This window comes from Phalangium opilio, unplaced genomic scaffold (genome assembly GCF_054372755.1).
Source record: "Phalangium opilio isolate 3A_F unplaced genomic scaffold, DU_Popi_V2 ptg000391l_1, whole genome shotgun sequence".
Taxonomy (NCBI): domain Eukaryota; kingdom Metazoa; phylum Arthropoda; class Arachnida; order Opiliones; family Phalangiidae; genus Phalangium; species Phalangium opilio.
This window is the reverse complement of record NW_028324235.1, coordinates 126,654-149,662: the sequence shown is the minus strand read 5'-3', so window position 1 is coordinate 149,662 and position 23,009 is coordinate 126,654. Positions and strand designations below refer to the sequence as shown.

Sequence of the window (23,009 nt, the reverse complement as noted above, 5' to 3'; positions counted from 1 at the left end):
GTTGAAACAACCCGCCGATGTATCTTTTGACGCGTATATCGCCAGTATTACCGCGATGAATCAAAACCTACGCGTTCCGTACACTGACTCTGAACTTGTTGGTATTTGCAAGAAAAATATCCTCCCCGAAATACGCATCCACGTATTTAACGACAACATAAGGACAATGCGCAGTTTCATTGAGAAGGGCCGCGTAACAGAAGAAATTTTACGAGCGACCCCCTCTAGCTCATTTTATCCTAGAGACAGTGCAAAGTCTACCCCGCGTGAATCCAGTGGGAGAAGAAATTTGATAAAACCGCTGGGGGGGGGGTGCAAAATCAAAGGTTGCTACATCAAAGGCAAGAAGTACCAATAGACCAAAGACTTCGACACAGGTTAAGCCCGAGCAAAACGATTTAAGTCACGTAGAATGCTATAAGTGCGGACTCTTAGGGCATAATGCCACAACCTGTCCGGACAAACAAGAAGTCGCACAAAGACAAGCTTCGGAAAACGCAAAAGCGGGAAGACAAAAAGGGGATCGTCTTCCCGCCGCGCGAAGAAAGTAAAGCCCCTTATGGAATTTGGCTCTATGGATGTGCGTCGCTGTGAGGTTGATCCTCCCGTGGCCATAGAGGCAGTGTATTCGCATGGGACTTTCGCGACTAGACTAGATTCAGGCGCTGATGCTTGGTTTATCAGCTTATATCAGTGGCGTAATTTAGTCAGAACTTTGAAACCAGACTTAGTACTTCCGGAAGAAGAAGAGACTCAGTAAATAGTGTTAGGCGATGGACGTTATAGCTTCACGAAGGGACGCGCGCGAATAGACTTCCGCTTAGGACAGTTGAAACTAAAGCAGGAATTTCACGTAGTTCCCTCACTACCAAAAGACTTTATTTTGGAAAAAAATTTCCTGTATAAACATCGTGCCATTTTGGATGTTGGTACAAAAATTTGTCAGATTGACGGAACAACGTTTCCATTCGTGCTTAATCTCGCTGGGTTAAAGACACCGACCCCTCAGATTATCGAGGATATTGCACAAGCTGTCGCGTCGCCAACACTGAGTCCTAAACAGAAGGAAGACTTAAAAACTGGTTTACTACGATTTCCAAAACTATTTTCGGAAAAAGCGGGACGTACGAACTTAGTCTATCATGAGATACATACTACCACCGAAGTTCCCGTTAGTCAACGCGCGTATCGTGTTAGCGACGAGAAAAAACGGATAATTGAGGATCATTTTCACGAAATGATCCGCGACGGTATCGTGAAGCCATCCGTTAGTCCTTACGCGTCGCCTGTAGTACTTGTCCACCAGAAATGCGGAAAGATACGTTTCTGCGTCGACTATTGCGCGTTAAATAAAGTGACCGTGAAAGATCCATATCCGCTTCCCCGAATAGAAGAACTCTTAGGAAAATGGGAGCCCCGAAGTTCATCACAGCACTGGACTTAAAGAGCGGCTATTGGCAGATAGATCTCCATCCGCAGGCAAAAGCAAAGACTGCTTTTATCACGCATGCGGGGTAGTACGAGTTCAAGGTACTTCCGTTCGGTCTATGCAATGCGCCGTCATCGTTTCAACGACTCATTGACGAAGTCTTCAGGAATGGACATCACTTTTCCATCTGTGTCTATCTGGATGACATCGTCATTCCATCCAGTACTTGGGCAGACCATTTACTAGCCTTGGAATATGTCTTTCACTGACTGTCTGAAGCGGGGCTTACGCTTCAGACTAAGAAATGTCGCTTTGCGCAAAGCGAAGCGACCGTATTAGGGTACAATGTCAATGAACGAGGGATTCATATTGATCCCTCCAAGACTAGGGCTATAGTAGACTTTCCCGTCCCAAAGAACGTGAAAGAAATCCAAAGATTTCTTGGCTTAGCGGGATGGCACTCTCGATTCATCCCGCAGTATTCCAAGATCGTTGCCCCGTTAAACCATCTCAAGAAGAAAGACGTGCCGTTCCAGTGGAAAGAAGAATAGCAGAAAGCGTTCCAGGCCATCAAGGATGCGATCTGTATGGCGCCTCCTTTAGCGGCTTACAACCCTAAGTTGCCGTGTATCTTGACCACGGATGCTAGCGACGCTGGACTTGGAGCTTCCCTGTCACAAATCCAGGATGACGTCGAGGTACCTATTGCCTATGCCAGTAAGCAACTGACCGACGTCCAGAGAAGATATACCACCACGGAAAAGCAATGTCTTGCCATCTATTGGAGAGTTGGAAAGATCAGGCCATACTTGGAGAATATCCCGTTCACCGTGATCACGGATCACAAGGCACTACAGTGGTTATTCACCTTGAAAGAACGCAATTCTCGACTTTTTCGTTGGGCAATGTACCTGCAGACGTATGACTTTAAGATCATACACAAGAAGGGAGTTGAGAACAAGGTTGCGGACGCATTATCAAGAGCGCCTGTCTCTTTATTAGCCATGTCTTTAGAAGACATGACTTCACCGTCCTCGTCAGAAGATTCCAGTCCAGCGGAATCTTCTTCAGTGACGTCGACCTCGTCCTCAACCAGTAACGGATTAGCTCCTCCCGCCAATCACGCATTGTACCACTCTTTCACGCTGGACGAAGTGCGAAAGGCCCAGAGAGACGAACAAGCCAGCCATGACATCATAGTCCAGTTATCCGGAGATAATCCTCAAAGACATCGGTACTACGAACTAAAGAACGATGTCTTATACCGAAAGGCCTATGGTAGACAACCAGCGAAAATCTATTTGCCACAGCGGTTCCGGCGGGACGCCATCCGCTTATTTCACGACCACCCTCTATCTGGACATCGTGGTCGGGATCGTACATTCGATAAGGTTCGGGCCAGATACTGGTGGCCATCGTTCCGGCAGGACGTTACCGAGTACGTCCGCGGATGTTCTTTGTGTCAGATGCACAAGGGCCGCAAAAGAAAACGTCCAGGTCTCATGCAACCTACTGCCATTACTGAGCCATTTGATTTGCTGGGAGTGGACATAATGGGACCTCTACCAAGAAGCCGTCATCATCACAAATACCTCCTGGTATTTACGGACTATGCTACCAAATTTGTCGAACTGTACCCGATGAAGAACATCACCGCCAGAACGTGTGCGAAGAAATTCGTCTCCGTGATAGTTCGCTACGGATGTCCGAAAGTCATCGTAAGCGACAACGGGACACAATTCGTTTCTCAACTTTGGAAGGACATTCTCAAGATATTCAAATTCAAACCACGATACATCACTCCGTATCATCCACACAGTTACATCGTGGAGCGCACAAACAGAGAGAAATTATTTCGGTGTTCGTTGGTCGAGATCACCGAAGATGGGACGAGAACTTGCCATTGATCCAGTTCGCCATCAACTCGACTACACATACCACAAAAGGAAGAACTACTTTCTACCTTAACATGGTCAGGGAGTAAGGAACGTTAGAGGGAGTGTTGATCTAATGCTAAAAAAAACCGTCATACAGTGGCAAATGGAGAAAGAAAGTGGGGGGTAGGAATTTTTATCTCCGTTCCTCAATTTCAGCTAACGCGCAGGCGCGAGTGACGTCGTTCACTACCGCTAGCAGAGAGAATTTAAAAATTCTCTCTGCCACCAGCGCCAGCTTCCGCTTCCATCGACTGCTGCCCCACTCACTCTGTTCAACCAACAATCAACGTCTGTTGGGACAAAGAGAGTATAGGGAGGAGTGGAAAGAGGGGAAAATCTTGTTTCTCTTTTCTACCGCGCATCTTCAATGAGCAGTACCGAGGCATTTCCGTTTGAAACATTAAATAGTATCGTAGGTGGCGCGACTGAGCCGGAAACTCCCTCGTACCACTAGTATAATTTAGGGGCAACATTGTAATTTAGCCTTGTGGAGCGGGGGAGCTTCCACTCCTCCCCTATACTCTCTTTGGTTGGGAGGAAACCGAGGCTTAATAAAAATGCCATTTTTTTTTGTAACGGTTGTAGGAATGGATTCAAGGTATTCGCTTAAAAATATATGAAAGGAATATGCTTCCACGCGTTTCCAAAGCCAAAAACCCAGATAGAAAAATGTAAAAGATGGATATTAGCTTGTGGAAGACCGATTTCCACTAGCTTCTATTCACTTTCAATAAATTTCAAGCTTTGTTTTTGGTTTGGGAAATGGTTTGAAAACGATATTTACTATGTCGGGTCTTGTTAAATTCTTAGGGTCACTTGAACAATTAAAAAACAACACTTCTTATAGTTAACCATGGCAGAAATTCAAACACGACCTTCCCCTTCTAGTTCAAAGCCGGTTTTTAACTTTGACGCATGCGCGCGGACACCGCGATGAGTCCCCGAGTCAGCGCCAGAGACAGAGACGATTTTAGCCAGGAAAGCGAACGAATGCGCCTATTCACTTTAACACTCCCTCTCAAGTCTCTCCTCCCTGACATGGGTAGGGAACCGAGATTTCCCTGGGACTTGGACGTGGGTATGCCAGTAGCGGACTTTGTTGAAAGGTCCGCATCGCTCTCAGCTTTAGCGAAGCAACTTGCTTTGTCTAAAGAACTTGCCAAGAAAACGCAAGCACACCAGAAACACTACTACGATCAAAGGCGGGAAGGGATTGAATTTCCCGTTGGTGCGCTTGTCTGGAAGTTATGTCCCAAATGGGAGGTTCCCTACAAAATCGCAAAGAAGATAGACCGATTGCGATATCAATTAGAAGACCCAGAGACTGGAGAAAAGAAAGGAATCGAGAATATCGCTCATTTAAAGCTGTATTGGTCAAACAAAGATGTCTGCCAACCGGACGGAAGCCAGTCATCCTCAACTTCAAGCAGTTCATCTTCAAGTTCTACAACGTCACAGTCCGTACCTATACTTCAGGACGCTAGAGTCAGTACTGGTGACGAGCGTCGTGAGACTCGACGAGAACGAAGACAACGATTGTTGAGAGACCAAGAAGCGCAAAACCGAGTCGTCTGGAGAAGAAACGAGGAGCAATCAAACCTCACCTTCATCCAATGATGATGATGGATCCGCTTATGTTTCCTCGGAAGAAGTACCAGATCTACCTGCGGAATCTGAACCAGACGCTTTCGCTTTATTCTCAGATCCTCCCGCGGTCTTCCGAATGAATCGGATGCCGCCAGACCTTTCTCCACCTTCCTCTCCTGATAGGAGCTTGAGGGAGAAGGCTCTCCCTCTACCCTCTCCTCTATCTCAACCTGACGATTCCAGTTCTTCCTCTGAATCTGAGGAAGACGACACGGAATTGTCCAACCCTGTTCCCATAAATCCTATGAGATTTGTCAATCCTTTCCGTAAAGGATGGAAACGTGAGATAGTACTGAGGAAGCATCCAAAGTCTGGAGGTCCTGAACTGGACATAAATTATCACGCTCCAGCTAATTATCCGCATCAGACTCTTCGGCCTCGCGCAGACGTGGAACAGTATTTACACGTGCATGCAATCACAGATGTGACTTCTCGTAATTTTAACTTTTCGCGTCAAGCAATCTCGCGAGAACCCTGGGAGACTGTACGGGACGATCATTGACAGTATCTATGCAAGGGGATTCAGCATCGGCAACGCCATTTCCCGTGGAACCCTCGGTGAGGCCCAAGACTACTCCACCGCACATGGTCCCTGATGTAAGGTCCACTGCGAGGCGTACAAGGCCCGCCGAAGACACAGGCCAAATCAAGATGGCGCCGAATCTGCGCCGCCTGACACACACGGGTCCAACTCACCTTACAGCAGACGACTTTTCTTTGGGGGGGGGAGGATGTAACCGTCCACAGCCAGAACCTCCTTCCCGGGAAAAAACCGCGCCGTCTGCTTTACTCATTTTGTTTTTTTATACTCAATTTTGTATAATGTAAAATTGTCCCGAAGTGGCGTCTTAAGCGCCACTGCTGTCAATGTATAAAAAAACATTTTTCGCGGGAATAAAAACCCCCGCCTCCGTCTGTAACGGAGTCAGTCAGTTCAGCAATTGTCAGTCAGTAGTTCATTTGTACTCGCGCTCCTGTTGAGACCCGTTTTTTGTCAAAATAAATACAAGTATTATTTCTATAACACACTGCGTCTTATTCTACAATGGACTACCTGGTAAATATAGTTAGTCATGGACAATAAGTCCTTTAAGTGGAAACCTGGGAACTTCTTAATTGCTAGTTTTAATTTAAACTCTTTGTGAGCCGTGAAATTAGGCCCCCTTTCCTACATTCAAATTTTACGGTCACAGTTTAAAAAAAAGTTAAAAAATAAGAAAAAGGTTTAAAAACTTTAAGGAAAAACTCAAAAAAAATTAAAAATTTTAAATATCTCAGAAAAGGTTTAAAACTAAAACTTTAAGAACAAAGGTTAAAAACGTTTAAGAAAAAGTGTTTAACGTTTGGAAAAAATGTTAAAAAATAAGAAAAAGGTTTAAAAACTTTAAGGAAAAACTCAAAAATGGTTAAAACCTTTAAGGAAAAACTTTAAAAAAGGTTAAGAACTTTAAGGAAAATCTCAAAAAGGTTTAAAACTAAAACTTTAAGAAAAAAGGTTAACAACTTTTAAGGAAAAGTGTTTAACGTTTAGAGTAAATATTAACAACTTTATTAAAGGTTAAAATATTTATGTAAAGGTTTAAATTATTAAATTGAAGGTTTAAATTATTAAAGTGAAGGTTTAAATTATTAAAGTGAAGGTTTAAATTATTAAAGTGAAGGTTTAAATTATTAAAGTAAAGGTTTAAATTATTAAAGTAAAGGTTTAAATTATTAAAGTAAAGGTTTAAATTATTAAAGTTAAGGTTTAAATTATAAAAAGGCTATCTGCAAAATCAATATTTTTTCCCATTAAATCCTACCAAAATGGTAAATAATAATTAGAAGTAATTAGTAATTAATTTTGCACACCAATTAGTACCATTTCCATGGAGAAAAACTCATTTCTGGAGAAGTTCACTTCAAAAGTTTTGTACACTTATAAGGAATCTCAGGTTCCCAAAGAATGATTAGAAGTTTCATAGATTTATAATTTAGAAAAAAAAGGGTTTCAGTTTTTTTATTGTGCCAAATTATCGGTACTTATATTACATGTTATATTCTCCGCCAAATTATCGGTACTTATATTACATGTTATATTCTTCGCCAACAAATTTCGTCTTTCAAAATACCATCGTTGATAACTTTGGTCCTCGACGGGGTGTGTAAAATTTACCGCCGATGAGAGTTGCGATTTACGCGGCATGGAAAAGGCACACCTAATAAAACTCGACGGCCCGGGATTCTTCGCGCGTCGACGAGGTGTGCAAAATATACCGCCGATGAGAAGAGAGGTGTGCAACGGCATGGAAAAGGCACACCTCCGACGGCTCGGGATTCTTCGCACTAAGGTTGATAGCACTCCTCCTAACTTTTTTGTTCGAAGAAAGGAGCACCATACTCAAAAATAATTTGCGGTTTCCTGGAGAAACCTTTTGGTACTATTAAAATAAATTTTTGTAATAGAACTTCTTCGTAAAACCTTACCAGTATTTGATGGTTTAGTTTTTAATATTTAATGAATTTAATCCTTTAGACCTAAAGTATCGAAGCAAGCCATCAAAACAAAAAAGAAAGAAGCTGCCAAATTATTTCGTAGAAGGTTACAAGAAACTTCTAAAACCAAAAAATTCAGAAAAATGTTAGTTTTACCGAGCGCCTATGTAAAGTATTATGCAGGGGCAGTTTCCGTTGGCACACTCACTGCTACTACTTTAGTGGAAGGTAAGTTGAAGTGAAATGTATTTCAAAAATTGCTAATGTCATATTTTGAGAGAAAACTCGTTCGGAAATAACTGATTTCGAGCCGTAAATTTCTGAAATATCAAATATTCATATTATAGTTAGAAACGTAACTCCTCCGGAAAAACTTTCAAGTTTGATCAAAAAGAAAGATGTAATAATTATTGCTTTTTCCAAAATTGATTAGCATATTCCCAATATTAACAAGATAAATATATTTCAGGCCACAATAGCTATGATTAGTACGCTTAAAAAAGAAATAGCCTCACAAAAGGACACTCTAAAAACAACTGAGGCGGAAATTATAGAGACGAAAGAAAGTTCAATCCGTTAGTGAGGAAAGGCGTGTCATCGCCAATTTAAGATCATTTTTAGAAAAAGAGGAAATCGAAAAGGAAGTTAGAAGCATGATGGAAATGAAAAAGAGAATGAGTGAACTCGCGAAAAAACACAAAACTACCGAAAAGAATCTATTAAAATATTTAGAATAACAATTGAAAGGTAACTTTGTAAATCGCAAGACTTAATATTCAATACAACTTTATTTAAGGAGAATTTTAATTATAATAACCAGTAAAACTGCAATATAAAAGAGCTTCAGCAGCAAGTGCGAGTTCGAGTGGAAGTTCAAGTTCAAGGTCCAGCGACGAGTCGAGCGACGACTCGAGCGAAAACTCGAGTGATTCCAAAAATAGCGATGGAACCGATTCAAGCAGTAAGGCTACTACTTCCGCTTAATTTTCAGCATAACCTAAAAACATTGTAAGTAGAGTGATAATTTTCTAACAATCATTTTCATTCTTCTAGCTGCTTCGAGTCAAAGAAGCATTGATAACATAGTTCAAAATAGTTAACATGAAAAGGTGGGGACGAAGCTGAAAGAAAAAAAACTGTTGAAAGGCTTTTCACAATCGTTATAAGTGTAAACTGTACAATAGCACCAACGAAGTATTTTCATTAATTTCTATGCGTATAAAGGAATGGCTGGCGATTCCATAACGCAACTAGGATATCAAAATGCAGGAAAAGTATTGCCTCCTAAACAAGTAAAAAACGAAGACGAAATAAGAACAGCATCATCGAAAATAGTAGAAAAAACATGTCCAGGTGAAAAAAATCCAGAAATGCTATTATTACCAATGCGTAAGTCTTCGTTCGAATTAAACTTGCTAGATAATTAGAATAAAATGAGAAATTCTTATTTACATTTTTGGGCAGCAGTGAAAAGCCAAAAAACCGAATACAAAAAAAAGATCTCATCGTAAGAACCAAAATTCGACGATACAATTTTTAATTTTCTAATTTGATATTTTCAATAAATTTTTACAGGAAAAAACGAAAGCCCAAGTTCAAAAAAAAAAATTTAAATATTTTTTCCATTTTTCCATTAAAACTTGTGTGACGAAGAAGCCACCCCTCCTACGTCGTCTGCTCTTGGTTTCATTTTTTAGATAGGCTCCTTAAGCGTCAATATTCTTTTCCCGGAGTGGCTCCTCGAGCGCCACAACATTATTATTTTTTATATCCGCCATAAAAAGGCGCGGACAAAAATTTAAACAGAGTAGTGTCAGACCCAGTTGTTTGTACTCGCGCTCCTGTTCGGACGAGTTTTTTTGAATAAATCCAAATATTATTATTATTCTACCACTGCGTTTTCTTGCTACAATGGTTCATTTGGTTAATATTATTAGTCATGGACAATAAGTCCTTTAAAGGGGTAACCTGGGAACCTTTTAGTCTTCTTTTAAATTATATTCTTTCTGAGTCGTGAAATTAGGCCTCCTTTTCCTACATTCTAATTTCACGGTTACATAAAGTGGCGAGTTTGCCAGGACTCGTTACGACTGACATAACCATTTGTGTTTAAACGCGTACTTCTGAACATTACTTGTGCCTTTGCTTGAACTAACTTTTGCGTCATGAATCCCGCCGACCAGCACGCTTTGATCGCCGCGATTATCGCGCAGTTACCGGGATCTTACACCCCGCCGAGGAGGAACAGTCCTCCTTCAAGCCTTGGTACTAGTCCTATGCATGGACAAGGATTAGCGGCAGGAGCAATCCAATCCGCAAGGTGCAGCGACAAACATTTGGCTACAAACTATTCAAACTCTAGCAACTACGTTAGGTAATGTAGGAACTATACCAGCCGCCAAAAATAGGACAAAACTAACCCCTCACTTAATATTTAGTGGTGTTGAAGGTGAAAGCGCGCCAAAATTCCTTCGTACTTTGACGAAATTCGCTGAATATTGCAGCATGATGGAAAATGACATCATCGCGCTTCTACCCCAAATATTAAGGGCCGTGCATTAATCTGGTTTAGGGACATGAATAGGCCTAATCAAGCACTTACGTGGCGTACATTCAAAGGCGCGTTTAGGGATAATTTCTTTTCTGTAAGAGTGGGGGAATCCCTCCGCCTAGAAATAGGGCAGTTTAAACAACCTGCCAGTGTATCTTTTGACGCGTACATCGCGAATATTACCGCGATGAATCAGAACCTACGCGTTCCCTACACTGACTCTGAACTTGTAGGTAATTGAGAGAAAAATATCCTCCCCGAAATACGCATCCATGTCTTTAACGACAACATAAGGACAATGCGCAGTTTTATAGAAAAGGGGCGCGTAACAGAAGAAATTTTACGAGCGAACCCTTCTAGCTCACTGTATCCTAAGAAAGGGCAAAGTCTACGCCGCGCGAACCGGGTGGGAGAAGAAATTCTCCCACAGCTGCGGTTTTAACTAAACCGCCTGCGGGGGTGCGAAATCAAAGGTTGCGACACCTAAAGCAAGAAATACCAATAGACCAAAGACTCCTACACAGGTTAAACCAGAACAAAATGTTTTAAATCAAATAGAATGCTATAAGTGCGGACTCTTAGGGCATTATGCTACAACCTGCAAATACAGGCTTCGGAAAACGCGAACGCGGGAAGACCAAAAGGGGATGTGCCGGCTCAAAAATTTAACCCACGGATCTAAGTCTTCTTTTTACCTCTCCGAGTGACGTATGTCACGGAGAGGTTCTGTAACGATCGTGTGTGTCTGTGTGTGTGTGTCTGTCTGTCTGTGTGTCTGTTGTTACACCCACGTGACCGCGTTCGCAGTTTCCAAATCGGAGCAAACGTGTTCGCCATTTCCGAACTGCTTTCACAGTCACGGAAATGGCTCCTCTACTTGAGTTCTCACACCACCGTCTTCTGGTCTTTGTCCGTCCCACACGGACACCAGTCTGTACTTACTGGTTTCTAATCACCACCATCTTCTGGTCTTCGTCCATTCCACTTGGACACCAGTCTGTAAATACTGGCTTCTAATCACCACCATCTTCTGGTCTTCGTCCATTCCACTTGGACACCAGTCTGTACATACTGGCTTCTTAACACCACCATCTACTGGTCTTCCGTCTATTCCACATAGACACCAATCTGTCTCAATAGCTTCTAACTCCATCGTCATCGTTGGGTTTAAGACATTCGCGGCGATCAGCTAGGGTTACGAGAAACGTCTAGTCTCCCTAAGGTGGGAACGGCCACCAAAGGTTTTCGCAATTGCGGTTGTTCTTGCTTTTAGCTGTAGTTCGACACCCTTATATACTACCTATTTGAGTAAGGCCAAGCAACCGGCGTATGTTCATTTCAAACGCCAATATTAGTCAAGTCTCTCAAGAATGTTTAATTGTTCTTTATCAAAACGATGTAACGCTCAATAAGGCGAACAACTAACGAAGAAAATATTTAATATTAATTGTATTTATTTTAATATTTAAGATAATCTTGTTTCTCAACTCAAAATTAATACGGAAAGAGTTAAAAAGCAGTCTATGTTTTTACCTCTCCGAGTGACGTATGTCACGGAGAGGTTCTAATTTCGACGTATGTGTCTGTCTGTGTGTGTGTGTGTGTCTGTTGTTACACCCACGTGACCGCGTTCGCAGTTTCCAAATTGGAGCAAACGTGTTCGCCATTTCCGAACTGCTTTCACAGTCACGGAAATGGCTCCCCCACTTAAGTTCTCACACCACCATCTTCTGGTCTTTGTCCATCCCACACGGACACCAGTCTGTACTTACTGGCTTCTAATCACCACCATCGTCTCTTCTTCGTCCATCCCACATGGACCCCAGTCTGTACATACTGGCTTCTAATCACCACCATCTTCTGGTCTTCGTCCAATCCACTTGGACACAAGTCTGTACATACTGACTTCTAATCACCACCATCTTCTGGTCTTTGTCCATCCCACTTGGACACCAGTCTGTACATACTGGCTTCTAATCACCACCATCTTCTTGTCTTTGTCCATCTCACTTGGACACCAGTCTGTACATTCTGGCTTCTAAACACCACCATCTACTGGTCTTCCGTATATTCCACATAGACACCAATCTGTCCCATTGGCTTCTACTCCATTATCATCGTTTGGGTTTAGGATATACGCGGCGATCAGCTAGGGTTACGAGAAACGTCTAGCCTCCCTAAGGTGGGATCGCCACCAAAGGTTTTCGCAATTGCGCTTTTTCCTTACTATTATAATGGAAACGAATCGTATATATACCCCAAAATTTGAAGAAAGCGGGCAAGAGGGGTACCCTTCACTTTAAACGTCAATATTAGCAAAGTTTGAGATGATAATAGGTATAACTTTATTTTAAACGATTTAACTATTATTAATGTTAATTATTGAAGATTAAAATAATTAAAAATAATTATATTTATTTAAATATTAAAGATAATCTTGTTTCTCAACTCAAAATTAATACGGAAAGAGTTAAAAAGCAGTCTATGTTTTTGTCTGTGTGTGTCCGTCCATTGTTACACTAGTGCGTCGCGTTAGCAGTTAGCCTTGCGTTGATGTGCTAAGAAATCATACAGAACCTTAATATTCCCTTTTTCCATAATATAAAGTGAATATGTTTAAGTATTTTTCGTAATTATGATGCATTTAGTACTTTTGTAGCTTTAAAGCTCTGTTTCATTTTGATATTCCAAAGATTTTTTTTAATATTATTATTAGAAATGGCTGTTTATATATTACTTAAGCTATACTACATCTGTATATAGAATAATCCTTGGTTTAGTGATTTCATGAAGAAAACTAAGACCTAGACTCCGGCGGGTATATTAAGTATCATCCGCAATAGGCTTAGTGAAACAAAGAGTAAAACATTGAGGCCTGAGGTGAAGTAAACTTTGGGCTTTGATTTTCGTGTCTGAAATGAAGAGACATCAACGGTTTAGAGTGAGCCGAAAGTTAAATACACTATTAAATAATCGGGTTAAGATTTTATAATAGAAGAAAAGATCCTGGTGGCAATTAGAATAGTAAAAGGGCTAATGGTAAACGGGTAGTAGCTACAGACTTTTTATTCTCTTTATGGTGCGCATTGACTATTAGTGCGTCTAGCTACAATTTAGCTTTGGTGTTATTTAACTTTAACGTTAACATTCATGTTGGCAAACTAAGAATATTGTTGAGGTGAGACGAGAGGATAGTGTTTACAATGCAAACCAGTTGTGAATGTAGCTATCAGAATATACGGTAAACAGCTGGAGCGTAGACTTCATTTCCTGATCTTTTCCCCATTGACTGATTTCCATGTGTCCAAGATTTATCCTTATTGGATGTAAAATGTCGTCTGCTTTACTGTATTATTCGCTATGCTTGGAATACTGCTTCAATATTTCGTAAATTTTTACTTCAAAAAAGAGAAATAATTCCATAACTTGGTAAATAAGTTTGTAGTAGTAGACCTCTCGACTCGGAGAGGTAATATTTTGGTTTTCCCAACTTGTTGTCTGTGTGTGTCCGTCCATTGTTACACTAGCGCGTCGCGTTAGCAGTTAGCCTTGTGTTGATGTGTTAAGAAATCATACAGAACCTTAATTTCCCTTTTTCCATAATATAAAGTGAATATGTGGAAGTATTTTTCGTAATTACGATGCCTTTAGTAGTTTTGTAGCTTGAAAGCTCTGTTTCATTTTGATATTCCAAGGACATTTTTTAATACTATTATTTGAAATGGCTGTTTATATATTAGTTAAGCTATACTACATCTGTATATAGAATAATCCATGCTTTTATTATCACAAGATGAACGCTAAGGCTTACACTCTGTCGGTCAAATCAAGTATTAACCGTAATAGGCCTTGTAAACAAAAGAGTGTATAATTGAGGCCCAAGGCGTAGTAAACTATGGGTTTTGATTTTCGTGTCTGTATTGAAGAGACATTAACGGTTCAGAGTGAGCCGAAAGTTAAATACACGTTTAAACAATCAGGGTTAGATATTATAATAGGAGATAAGATCATGGTGGCAATTAGACCAGTGAAAGAGCTAATGTTAAACGGGTAGTAGCTACGGTGCGTAAGACCTTCAGTGCGTCTAACCACAAATCAGCTTTGGTGTTATTTAACCTTAACACGCATGTTGGCAAACTGAGAACATTGTTGAGGTGAGACAAGACGATAGTGTTTACACTGCAAATCAGTTGTGAATGTAGCTATGAGTATATCCAGAAGAAAATAGGGGAAGTGGGTAGCCGTAGCCTTGAGCCATACAAGTCGTCCAGTGATTCTCACTTACAATGGTCGATTCCCCTACCACCCTTAAAATTTGAATCTGGCCAATCGGCGCGAAGCATAAAATAGTACCAGATTTCATTGCGAACGCCACCATGTAGCGAACTGTGGAACTAACTTGTGTAGTCTGCTTATATTTCTGCTGTGCTTCAGTTTGAGTTAGGGTTACGTCAGGCAACGGGTTAATGCGGATATTGGTTTAATTAAGGACGAAAATTCGGTTATTTAATAAAATGAATGTCGTTAAGAGTACGCAGTGTGATTTAACGTACTAGGAAACTACCGATAAGAAAACTCAGGCTGTGTTGAAAGGAAAAGTAAGATCTACCCAAACCAATCCCAATGTTAAAAATCAAACTAGAACAACTTGGATACAACTTTATTACTTTGAACTCTTCCCTATCACAGTTTAAAACTTCGGACAAGTTAATTTTTTCCCTGGAACTTAGAAATACCATTGTATTTAAAAATAAAGACATATTTTAAAATAAGTTATGAATTTAGTACTTACCACTCGATTCCAGCCTCTGCCATTCTGCCTGAGTGCCTCACTGCCTCTAGCAGACACGTGTAGTCAGTTGGAAGGCGTAGGACCGTACTGTCCACAGAATTACGTCACTCGTGTGTTAATGCGCGTAAAAATCCTATCTCTCTTCACCCCCACGGGGAGGGAAATGGCGCGAAAAATCCGTAAACGGGACGCCTTGCGAAGTTGCCCAAGCTACCCACTCCCCCTATTTTCTTCTGGTATATCGGGTAAACAGCTGAATCGTAGACAATTGGGCCTTTACAAACACATAAAGGTTATATCTCTCCAAAATGTATACACTTTATTTCCTGTTCTTTTCCCCATTGGCTGATTTGCATATGTCCAAGATTTATCCTTATTTGATGTAAAATGTCGTCTGCTTTACTGTATATTCGCAATGCTTGGAATACTGCTTCAATAATATGTAAATTTTTACTTCAAAAAAAAGTAATAATTCCACATCTAGGTAAATAAGTTTGTAGTAGTAAACCTCTTGACTCGGAGAGGTAATATTTTGGTTTTCCCAACTTGTTTTTTCTTACGAGCAACTAATTTAACTTCGCTTCGAAGATTCTTAGAAAGATGCCATACGACAAACTGATGATTTATTTCTTCGTAATTTTCTCTAAGAAATTTTTGAATTTATATATGCCGATCACTGGTTAGCTGATTAATTTTCACCACACAGTCATACATTTTTCTCAAAACATCTTTTCAGGCCTTCAAGTTCCATGTTCGTTGATTTATAATTGGTTTCTGCCTTATTGACTATTTCGAAATGAATGCATTTGTTTATGTTTTGCTCCACTAAGGTTACAGTTCAATATTTTGAACTATGGCTTGGTGAATCATAACGGTCATCAGTAGAGACTTTTATTTCTGGACACTGTTTTAACTCCTCTATTACTTCAGTTTGTTCTTTTCTCCAAGCTCTCCTTATTTCTGGAACTAAAAAATTACGCTGGATATCATAATAGGTGGATTTTCCAACACTGTTAGAAAAAACCGACCAGAAATAATCCAATTTTGGGAGTTTTCGACCAAAGGTGGGCAGATCCGATAATGGTCTGCCAAGTTTGTACGAGTCTTCCCAAATATGCACAGATCCCAAAATGGCATACCAAGTTTGCACGTCTTTGACCTAAGTTGCACAAATCCCAAAATGGCATACCAAGTTTACACACTTTTGACCCAAGTTGCACAAATCATAAATTAACACGCCAAATTTGCACATTTCAGACAAATTTTGGCCAGGGAATAAAATGACCTGTCAAGTGTGCTTTCAGATTGCACAGATCGTGATACACTCTAAGAAAAAGCGTTCAATGGGTATTCAAACTTGAACACAATTGTTCATTCTTGAACAGTTTGAAAATATTAGGCGACTAGGCGTTCAATCGCGAAAGGTTTGCAGAATCATCCAAAATAATATTGAAGGTGTTCAATCCAGACAGTTTGCCTAATACGCTCTGAGGTTTATTAACAAAACCTTCATTAAAAATCTAATAGTATCCGATAATATCTCAACAATTTACTGTAAAATGCTGATTTATCCTAAATGAAATATAAATTGGTCTTTACAAACATCATTTTAAAATAATATGAATGGAAATGTCAAGGATTATTGCGTATTTTACCTTTCCCTTATATTTATAAAAGACTTCAAATTGTTTGAAAATGAAATGATTTGCTAGTCCATTATTATCGGAAGAAAATGACAGTGACCACATTCGTCAAGTGCAGTCCCTGGAGGCTATTTATTACTTTTTGTCAACCGTCCAAGGTGCGGTAGGAATCACACGAATATCGAAGGTTTGCATTTTATGAAATAAAATAGCCCGCTACACTATTCAAAACAGCCACCAATTTGTCATTGTCATTTTTTACGTTGCAAAATTGACACATTATGTGTGCCAAATTGTCGACTTTACTGTTAAATTTTGCATCTCTAAGAAGAAATCCTACCACACACAGTGTTCAACAATGAGCATGAAAGTGCTCAACCTATCACACCGTTTTGGTGTTCAATTTTAGTACCTGTATTTACTGTTCAAAACTGAACGAAAAAGTGTGCTCCAAGTGTGTTGAGGCTTTGCACAATAATTTGTTCAGGTTGGAACAAATATTTGTTAGAGTGTATTTTTTTGCATTCTCCATCATTCATGTGACATTAAACGGCAAAAAGTCTACCAACCAAAATATTTCTTCTTAAGTAAATTTGTTAAATTATATTTAGTTCAAAACTAAAATTCATTCAACAGAGTAGTATCACAACTACCCATAAGCCAAAGGCAGGTAGACGAAATTACTCTATTATTGTACAACCAAAAATTTTATTATTTTAAACAATTCAATTTTGTCTTGACTATTTTTTTTAAAGGGCGAGAGTGTGTTAAAAGTTGGGTTTTCGTAATATTGAAAATCAACAACGAAAGCTAGGGTGTGATACATTCAGAACTTATTTAAGGAACCTTTGAGGCGCAAAGCAAAGGCCTATGCAATAATATATCATAATTCTTAATAACTTTCTAGATTCTACTCCTTAGTTCATACTCCCTTCTTGTTTTTACCTTGTGCTGGTATGAAAAGAACTCTTTCTAAACCATAAAATTTTCGTATTGCAAAATTTTAAGTGAAAATATTGTAAATATGTTTCGGAATTACGATTCGTTTAGTTATTTTGTAGCTATTAACTTCTCATTGATTTCGATATTCCAAGAAAAACTTTTGATATTAATATTTAAAATGGGGTGTTTATGTTTTAATTTAGCTTGACTACATTTATATAAAGTGTAAACATAGATTGCAACTTCCCAAGAAACAATGGTAAATAATTCTTAACTTTTGCTTTCCATGAGGTGTTATATCGGATTTATTAAATGCACCGAAGGACGAAGCAAGCCAAAATAGGTGTTGTTTCGCGTCCTCTCTGAGGAGGTCCTAACGGTTCAGAGTGAACCGAAAGTTAAATACACATTTAAGCAATATTGGTCATTTCCTTTATGTGCACCATGAAGACTGTGCAGTAAAGGAGTAGACGCTTAAGCAATATCTCACCATATTGTACTATTGTCTGATTTATTTCTGTTTAAGAAGTATAATAATTGGTTTAAAATGTTGTCTGCTATCCTTCATGGAGGTGGGAGTGGTATAAACGTGGCCATCGTCGATATTCCATGCAAAAAAATTCGGTTTTCCAATTGGAAATATTCGACGTAAAAGCCGTCGATTGTCGGTTGTCCGATCCAAGATGATCGATTTTCTGTTCAACGATGGCCGATATTCTGTTCAAATATGGTCGGTTTTCCGTTTTAATATGGTCGGATTTCCAGTCTAAAGTGGTCGATGAGCCTGCCGTTGATGGTCGAACATACGATCAAAGATGGTTGATTTTCCTGCCTTTTATTGTCTGTAGTCCGTTCAACGATGGTCGGTTGTCCGCTCAAAGCTGGCCTTGCTTCTGTGTAACTTCGCACAACCAAATTAATGCGCACATTAGCACTTGATTTAATCTGTGCAGATTTGGTTAAAAATCTGTGCTGTCTCAGAGTCACTACTCTGCACATGATTTTGTCCAAGATTGAACAGTTTTTTTTAACAGTGAACACCCATAAATCCCATAAATTTGAAAATTGAATCAACTCGGTCAATAGTAGCCCCAGAGAGTAATATACTAGAAACTAAAAGCAAGTTTCGGGCAGGCATTTTACCCAACAAGAGCTGTGATAAAAGTGTTTTTGGCCCTTCTAAATTTGCCTTGGAAGTAGAAGTTAAAGCCGCCGTTCTTGGTTCATTACGTATTGGGCTCAATGATTGTAGTGATGAAGCTGCATAAGTGAGGTCTTTCATAGCCAAAGTGACTATTTTTATAGAAGTCATCCAATTCTGTTTGGATACTTTCTTCGATTCAAGTGTCTCTCCCAATGCTAACTTTCTCGGCATCATCCCACAAGTTACCAACGGTCTGTACCTCAAGTGCCCTTGAAATAGGTATTGCACTTACTTCTACAGAAACTCAATTAGCTAATATTTCTTCTGACGCAGCTTGGTCTTCACCGGGAATATCTATTGCTTTAGAAGCCCATTCACTCGTTTGGGGGACATTAAATGTTGGAATGGAACCAAATTTCAGGGATCCTTTATTTTTTATCGATCATAATACAGTCTTTCGTAAAATGATTTGCACAAACTCGAAAATGACCAAATTATTCTTTAGAACGCTGGTGGATGGCAAAAGCTTATCTGTTTTAGTCGCAAAATAAGCATCTTTAACCCGATCATTCGCGGCTACAAGCCATTTTTTAGTAAGATCGGGATATTTTGAAGGGTCGGGAACTCGAAAAAAACTAATTCCCCACCTATTTATACAAACTGGCATTATAAAATGTTGCGATTGCGAGTTGGAAACTTGGGACCAAACAAAATCGAGAAGCGTCTGCACTCTCCACTAGCAATTTCATTGGTTCACCACAGCATCCGTTCAGAAAACTGACCAAAAATCAGGGTTAATGGCGCCGCTCATTTCAAATAATGAAAATGTATATATCTTAATTATAATTAAAAATTAATTTTTTATCATTATTATTTTGCATTTAAGCCTAGTGCCGTTCATTTTAGACCGCATATTACCGAGGGTGGAACTTACCTTTATGGTGTAGTCATTCTTCATTTCGTCTTCAATTTGCTTTAAAGTGATTGGTCCGGAATCTAGTTGCTGAATTAGTAACACTGACTCTAATGGAAGTGGAGGTTCTGCTTGTGGTACTTGTATAGGTAGTCGGCAAAGCGCATCAGCAATGGCATGAAGAAGTCCTTTCTTTATTCGATAGTGTATCGATACGCTGATAAAGTCAAGACCCATCTCTGAAGCCTTGCTGCAGCCATTGGAGGTATAGACTTCATCTCAGAGAGCAGATAGATAAGAGGATGATGGTCTGTCACCAACGTGAATCTTCGTTCAAGTAAGTAGTCCCGGAACTTCGTTACCCCGAAAACAAGAGACAAAGCTTCGCGCTCAAGTTGATAGTAATTCGTCTCAGCAGGTACCAAGGTTCGGGAAGCAAATGCAATAGGATACTCGTTGTTTTCGACTACGTGGGATGTTGCGGCTCCAATTCCTCTTGGTGACGCGTCACATGCCAATCGAAATTCATTCTTCGGATCGAAGTGCGTTAGGAAGTTTGATCTTGCTAGTAGATTCTTAGCATTAGCGAACGCTTGTTTGTTTAGTTCAGTCCATTCCCAGTTAGATATTTTCTTTATGAGATCAAAGAGAGGAGAAAGTTCTCTGGCTTGGTTCGCAATAATTTTTGAATAGTAATTGAGAAATCCAATAAAAGAGCGCAATTTTTTGAGATTATTTGGTTCCGGCGCGTCCATGATCACCTTCATTTTACAGGTTTGAGGATGAAGTCCAACTTTGTCCAAATGGTAACCAAGAAAATACAAGCTTGAACACATAAATTGGCACTTGTCTCAACCAAGCTCCAGTCCGTTTGACCACAGTGTAGTTAAAAAATTATCAAGTTTCTCGTTATGGTCTTGACAATCGACGCCTCCTAAGAGAATGTCATCTTGATATGGTGAGACTGATTTGTGGTCTGCCCGAAGGATTTCCATATGTTTTTGGAAAATAGCGGAAGCGGAAGAAACACCAAACGGGAGTCTGTTATATTCAAATAGGCCTCTCTATGTGTTAATTACTGTAAGCTTCTTGGATTCATCATCGAGCTGAAGTTGACTGTATGCATCTTTCGGTTTTCATACTGGGACTATTGGTACTACGAAACTTGCGAATAGAATTTGATTAATTATTCCAGCGTCTTCCATCCTTTTTAGCTCATACTCAACTTTATCCTTGAGTGCGTATGGTACTGATCTGGCTTTATAAAACACAGGCTGAATATCAGTTTTCCGGTAGAGATGAACCTTGACATCCTTGAGACATCCCAATTGGTCATTGAAAATTTCTTCGTGTTTATCCAGGATGGCATTACATTCCGGTGTCTGCTTGACATGAGAAACTCTTGATAGTTGAGCCTGGACTCCATTTTGAAGTATCGGCAAACGTGACGTCGTCCAAGTTTTTCTACACAGTGTTGGACCTTCACCGCAATAAATGACTAAAGGAAGTACATCTTCATCATTTTTTAACGTGACTTTAGGATAGATGACTCCAGCTACGTCAACCTCGTGACCAGAAAACGACGAAAGCTTCATGTTGAGAGGTTTCAATTCATATGTCTTCAAGAGATCTTGTACTTTCCTACTTGGCAGAAGTGAGTATGCAGAACCGGTATCGACTTCCATTTTGAAGTTTTGATTGTTGATTGTAACAGTAATCTCATATGGTTCTGGAAGTTTGCTATTCGGGTGCGAATCATCAAGGTGATTAATTCGTGATTCTTGTAGTAAGTATTCCGGAAATACGTCATATCTCGAATCTTGACGAGTGATTTTGTCTTCAGCTCTTGAAACTTGACGATTGATCTGGTTTTTAAACGATCTTCCTGGATTGGACCGGCAAACTCTCAAAATATGACCCAACTTCGTGCATTTGTGGCACTTTGATTCACGAAATGGACAGTCAGGTGAGGAATGTCTTGTGTCGTTACTTTGGGAACATTTTGAATGCTGTCTTTCTTGTGATTTTTGAGTCTGCTTCTGATAACCATTGGATTGATTCTGGTGCGAATGCTGATTAGTATTTCTTTTCGACGATATCTTCTTTCGGTGCCGTATAGTGATAGCGTTCCGTTGATGGTGGTGCTACTTGGCTTTAAATGTTGAGAAGGTTGCGACTCGCTGTTTCCATTGCTTGGGCAATTTGAATAGCTTTGGCTAACGTAAGGTTGTCTTCGGAAAGTAACCTCTGCTGTAGAACATCATCACGGCATCCACAAACTAAACGGTCTCGTAACATGTCGTCTAGCGATGTTCCGTAACTACTAAATTGAGTCATTTTGCGTAGGTCGGATATGTAAATGGCTATGGTCTTACCGGCTTGTCTTTCTCGCATGTTGAACTTGTATCGTTGTATTATTTCGGAAGGTACTGGGTTGAGCTGCGTGGCAAGGGCGTCAATAAGTTCTTTGTATGTCTTGTCCTATGGGTTCGTCGGCGAGACTATGCTTCTTAGAGTTCCATACGTCTCGGCCCCGAAGAAAATCAGTAGTTGAGCTCTCTTCATCTCTTCCGTCGTGACTTTTGTGACAATGAATAACTGGTTCTATCTCTCTGAGTATAATGACCATGGCTTGACGTTGCTGTTAAAGGATCCAAAGTAGCTGAATGATTCCATAGTGTCATGATGGGTACGTATCCCGGCAAAATACGTCTGTTGTGCTTGAGATGTGTCTCCGTGCGTAGCTTTGACAACCTCAGACTTCAACTTTATTTAATCTCGCCACTTACGTAAAACCTGGCGCTTTTTTAATACCTCGCGACTTATCTAAAATTCATTTGGTATTAAATATCTCACCTCCGTCGTCCATTTGTTGTATATTAGGTCAGAACTACAGCAGAGGTATTAAATAAAATACTAATATTCATTACTTGGTCAATGAATGATAGAATACAATAAAATATAGACATATTTTATATTATATATATTACATCGCTTCCCATTTCGAGTTAGACTGCCCCCGTGGCTTACAAGGGCTGCGTTCAGTAACCGTCATCAAAAACATTGATGACTAAAAGATGGCATCGATGTCTTACTGAACGGTTTTTCGCATCTTTGGGCGTGACATCGGATGCCCATCAGAAAAATCAGCTGTGAGAGGAGGTTTTTTTGATGAGCATCGGATTCATGACGTAAATTTCATCATTTTGCGCCGTGACAAAAAATTGGAGGGAACTACATCCCAATCTCCTACAATTTTATATAATGAAAAATTGACAAATATTATCCATCTAAAAAAGGGATTATGACAGAATTTTAAGGGTATGAGAGTTTTGATTTAATTGATGAATTGAAGTACAATATCTTTGTAAATAGTTCGATTTTATTATTTAAGCCTCTGCCATAACGATATCATAATATCGTCGCGATTTTGAAAAGCATCGATTACACAAAATTGTGCTGATCAACAACTGCAACGTCATCATGACGTCAAAAGAACGCCTGTTTCAATTTCCCAAACATCGATGTTTTTCCTG

The 23,009-nt window shown here is 39.8% G+C and overlaps 1 protein-coding gene across 1 annotated transcript; it reads right to left on the bottom strand.

Annotated features, from left to right (window-relative positions):
- Positions 1-15,669: 15,669 nt before the first annotated feature.
- Positions 15,670-21,867, bottom strand: LOC149594032 (uncharacterized). Its single transcript, XM_089861590.1, has 9 exons — positions 21,667-21,867; positions 21,464-21,625; positions 20,616-21,413; positions 20,350-20,537; positions 19,707-20,298; positions 19,495-19,665; positions 19,040-19,296; positions 18,224-18,317; positions 15,670-15,990 (listed from the first exon to the last, which is right to left on the bottom strand). Exons 1-9 carry the CDS (start codon positions 21,865-21,867, stop codon positions 15,670-15,672), a joined length of 2,784 nt encoding a protein of 927 aa, XP_089717716.1.
- Between the last annotated feature and the right edge of the window lie 1,142 nt (positions 21,868-23,009).

Coding starts and splice junctions, on each gene's coding strand:
- LOC149594032 (XM_089861590.1), bottom strand. CDS start 21,867: ATGCGAGAAAGACAAGCCGGTAAGACCATAGCCATTTACATATCCGAC. Junction 21,414..21,463: donor GCATTCAAAATGTTCCCAAA/GTAACGACACAA, acceptor CGTGAATCAAAG/TGCCACAAATGCACGAAGTT. Junction 19,666..19,706: donor CAGCAAGGCTTCAGAGATGG/GTCTTGACTTTA, acceptor TATCGAATAAAG/AAAGGACTTCTTCATGCCAT.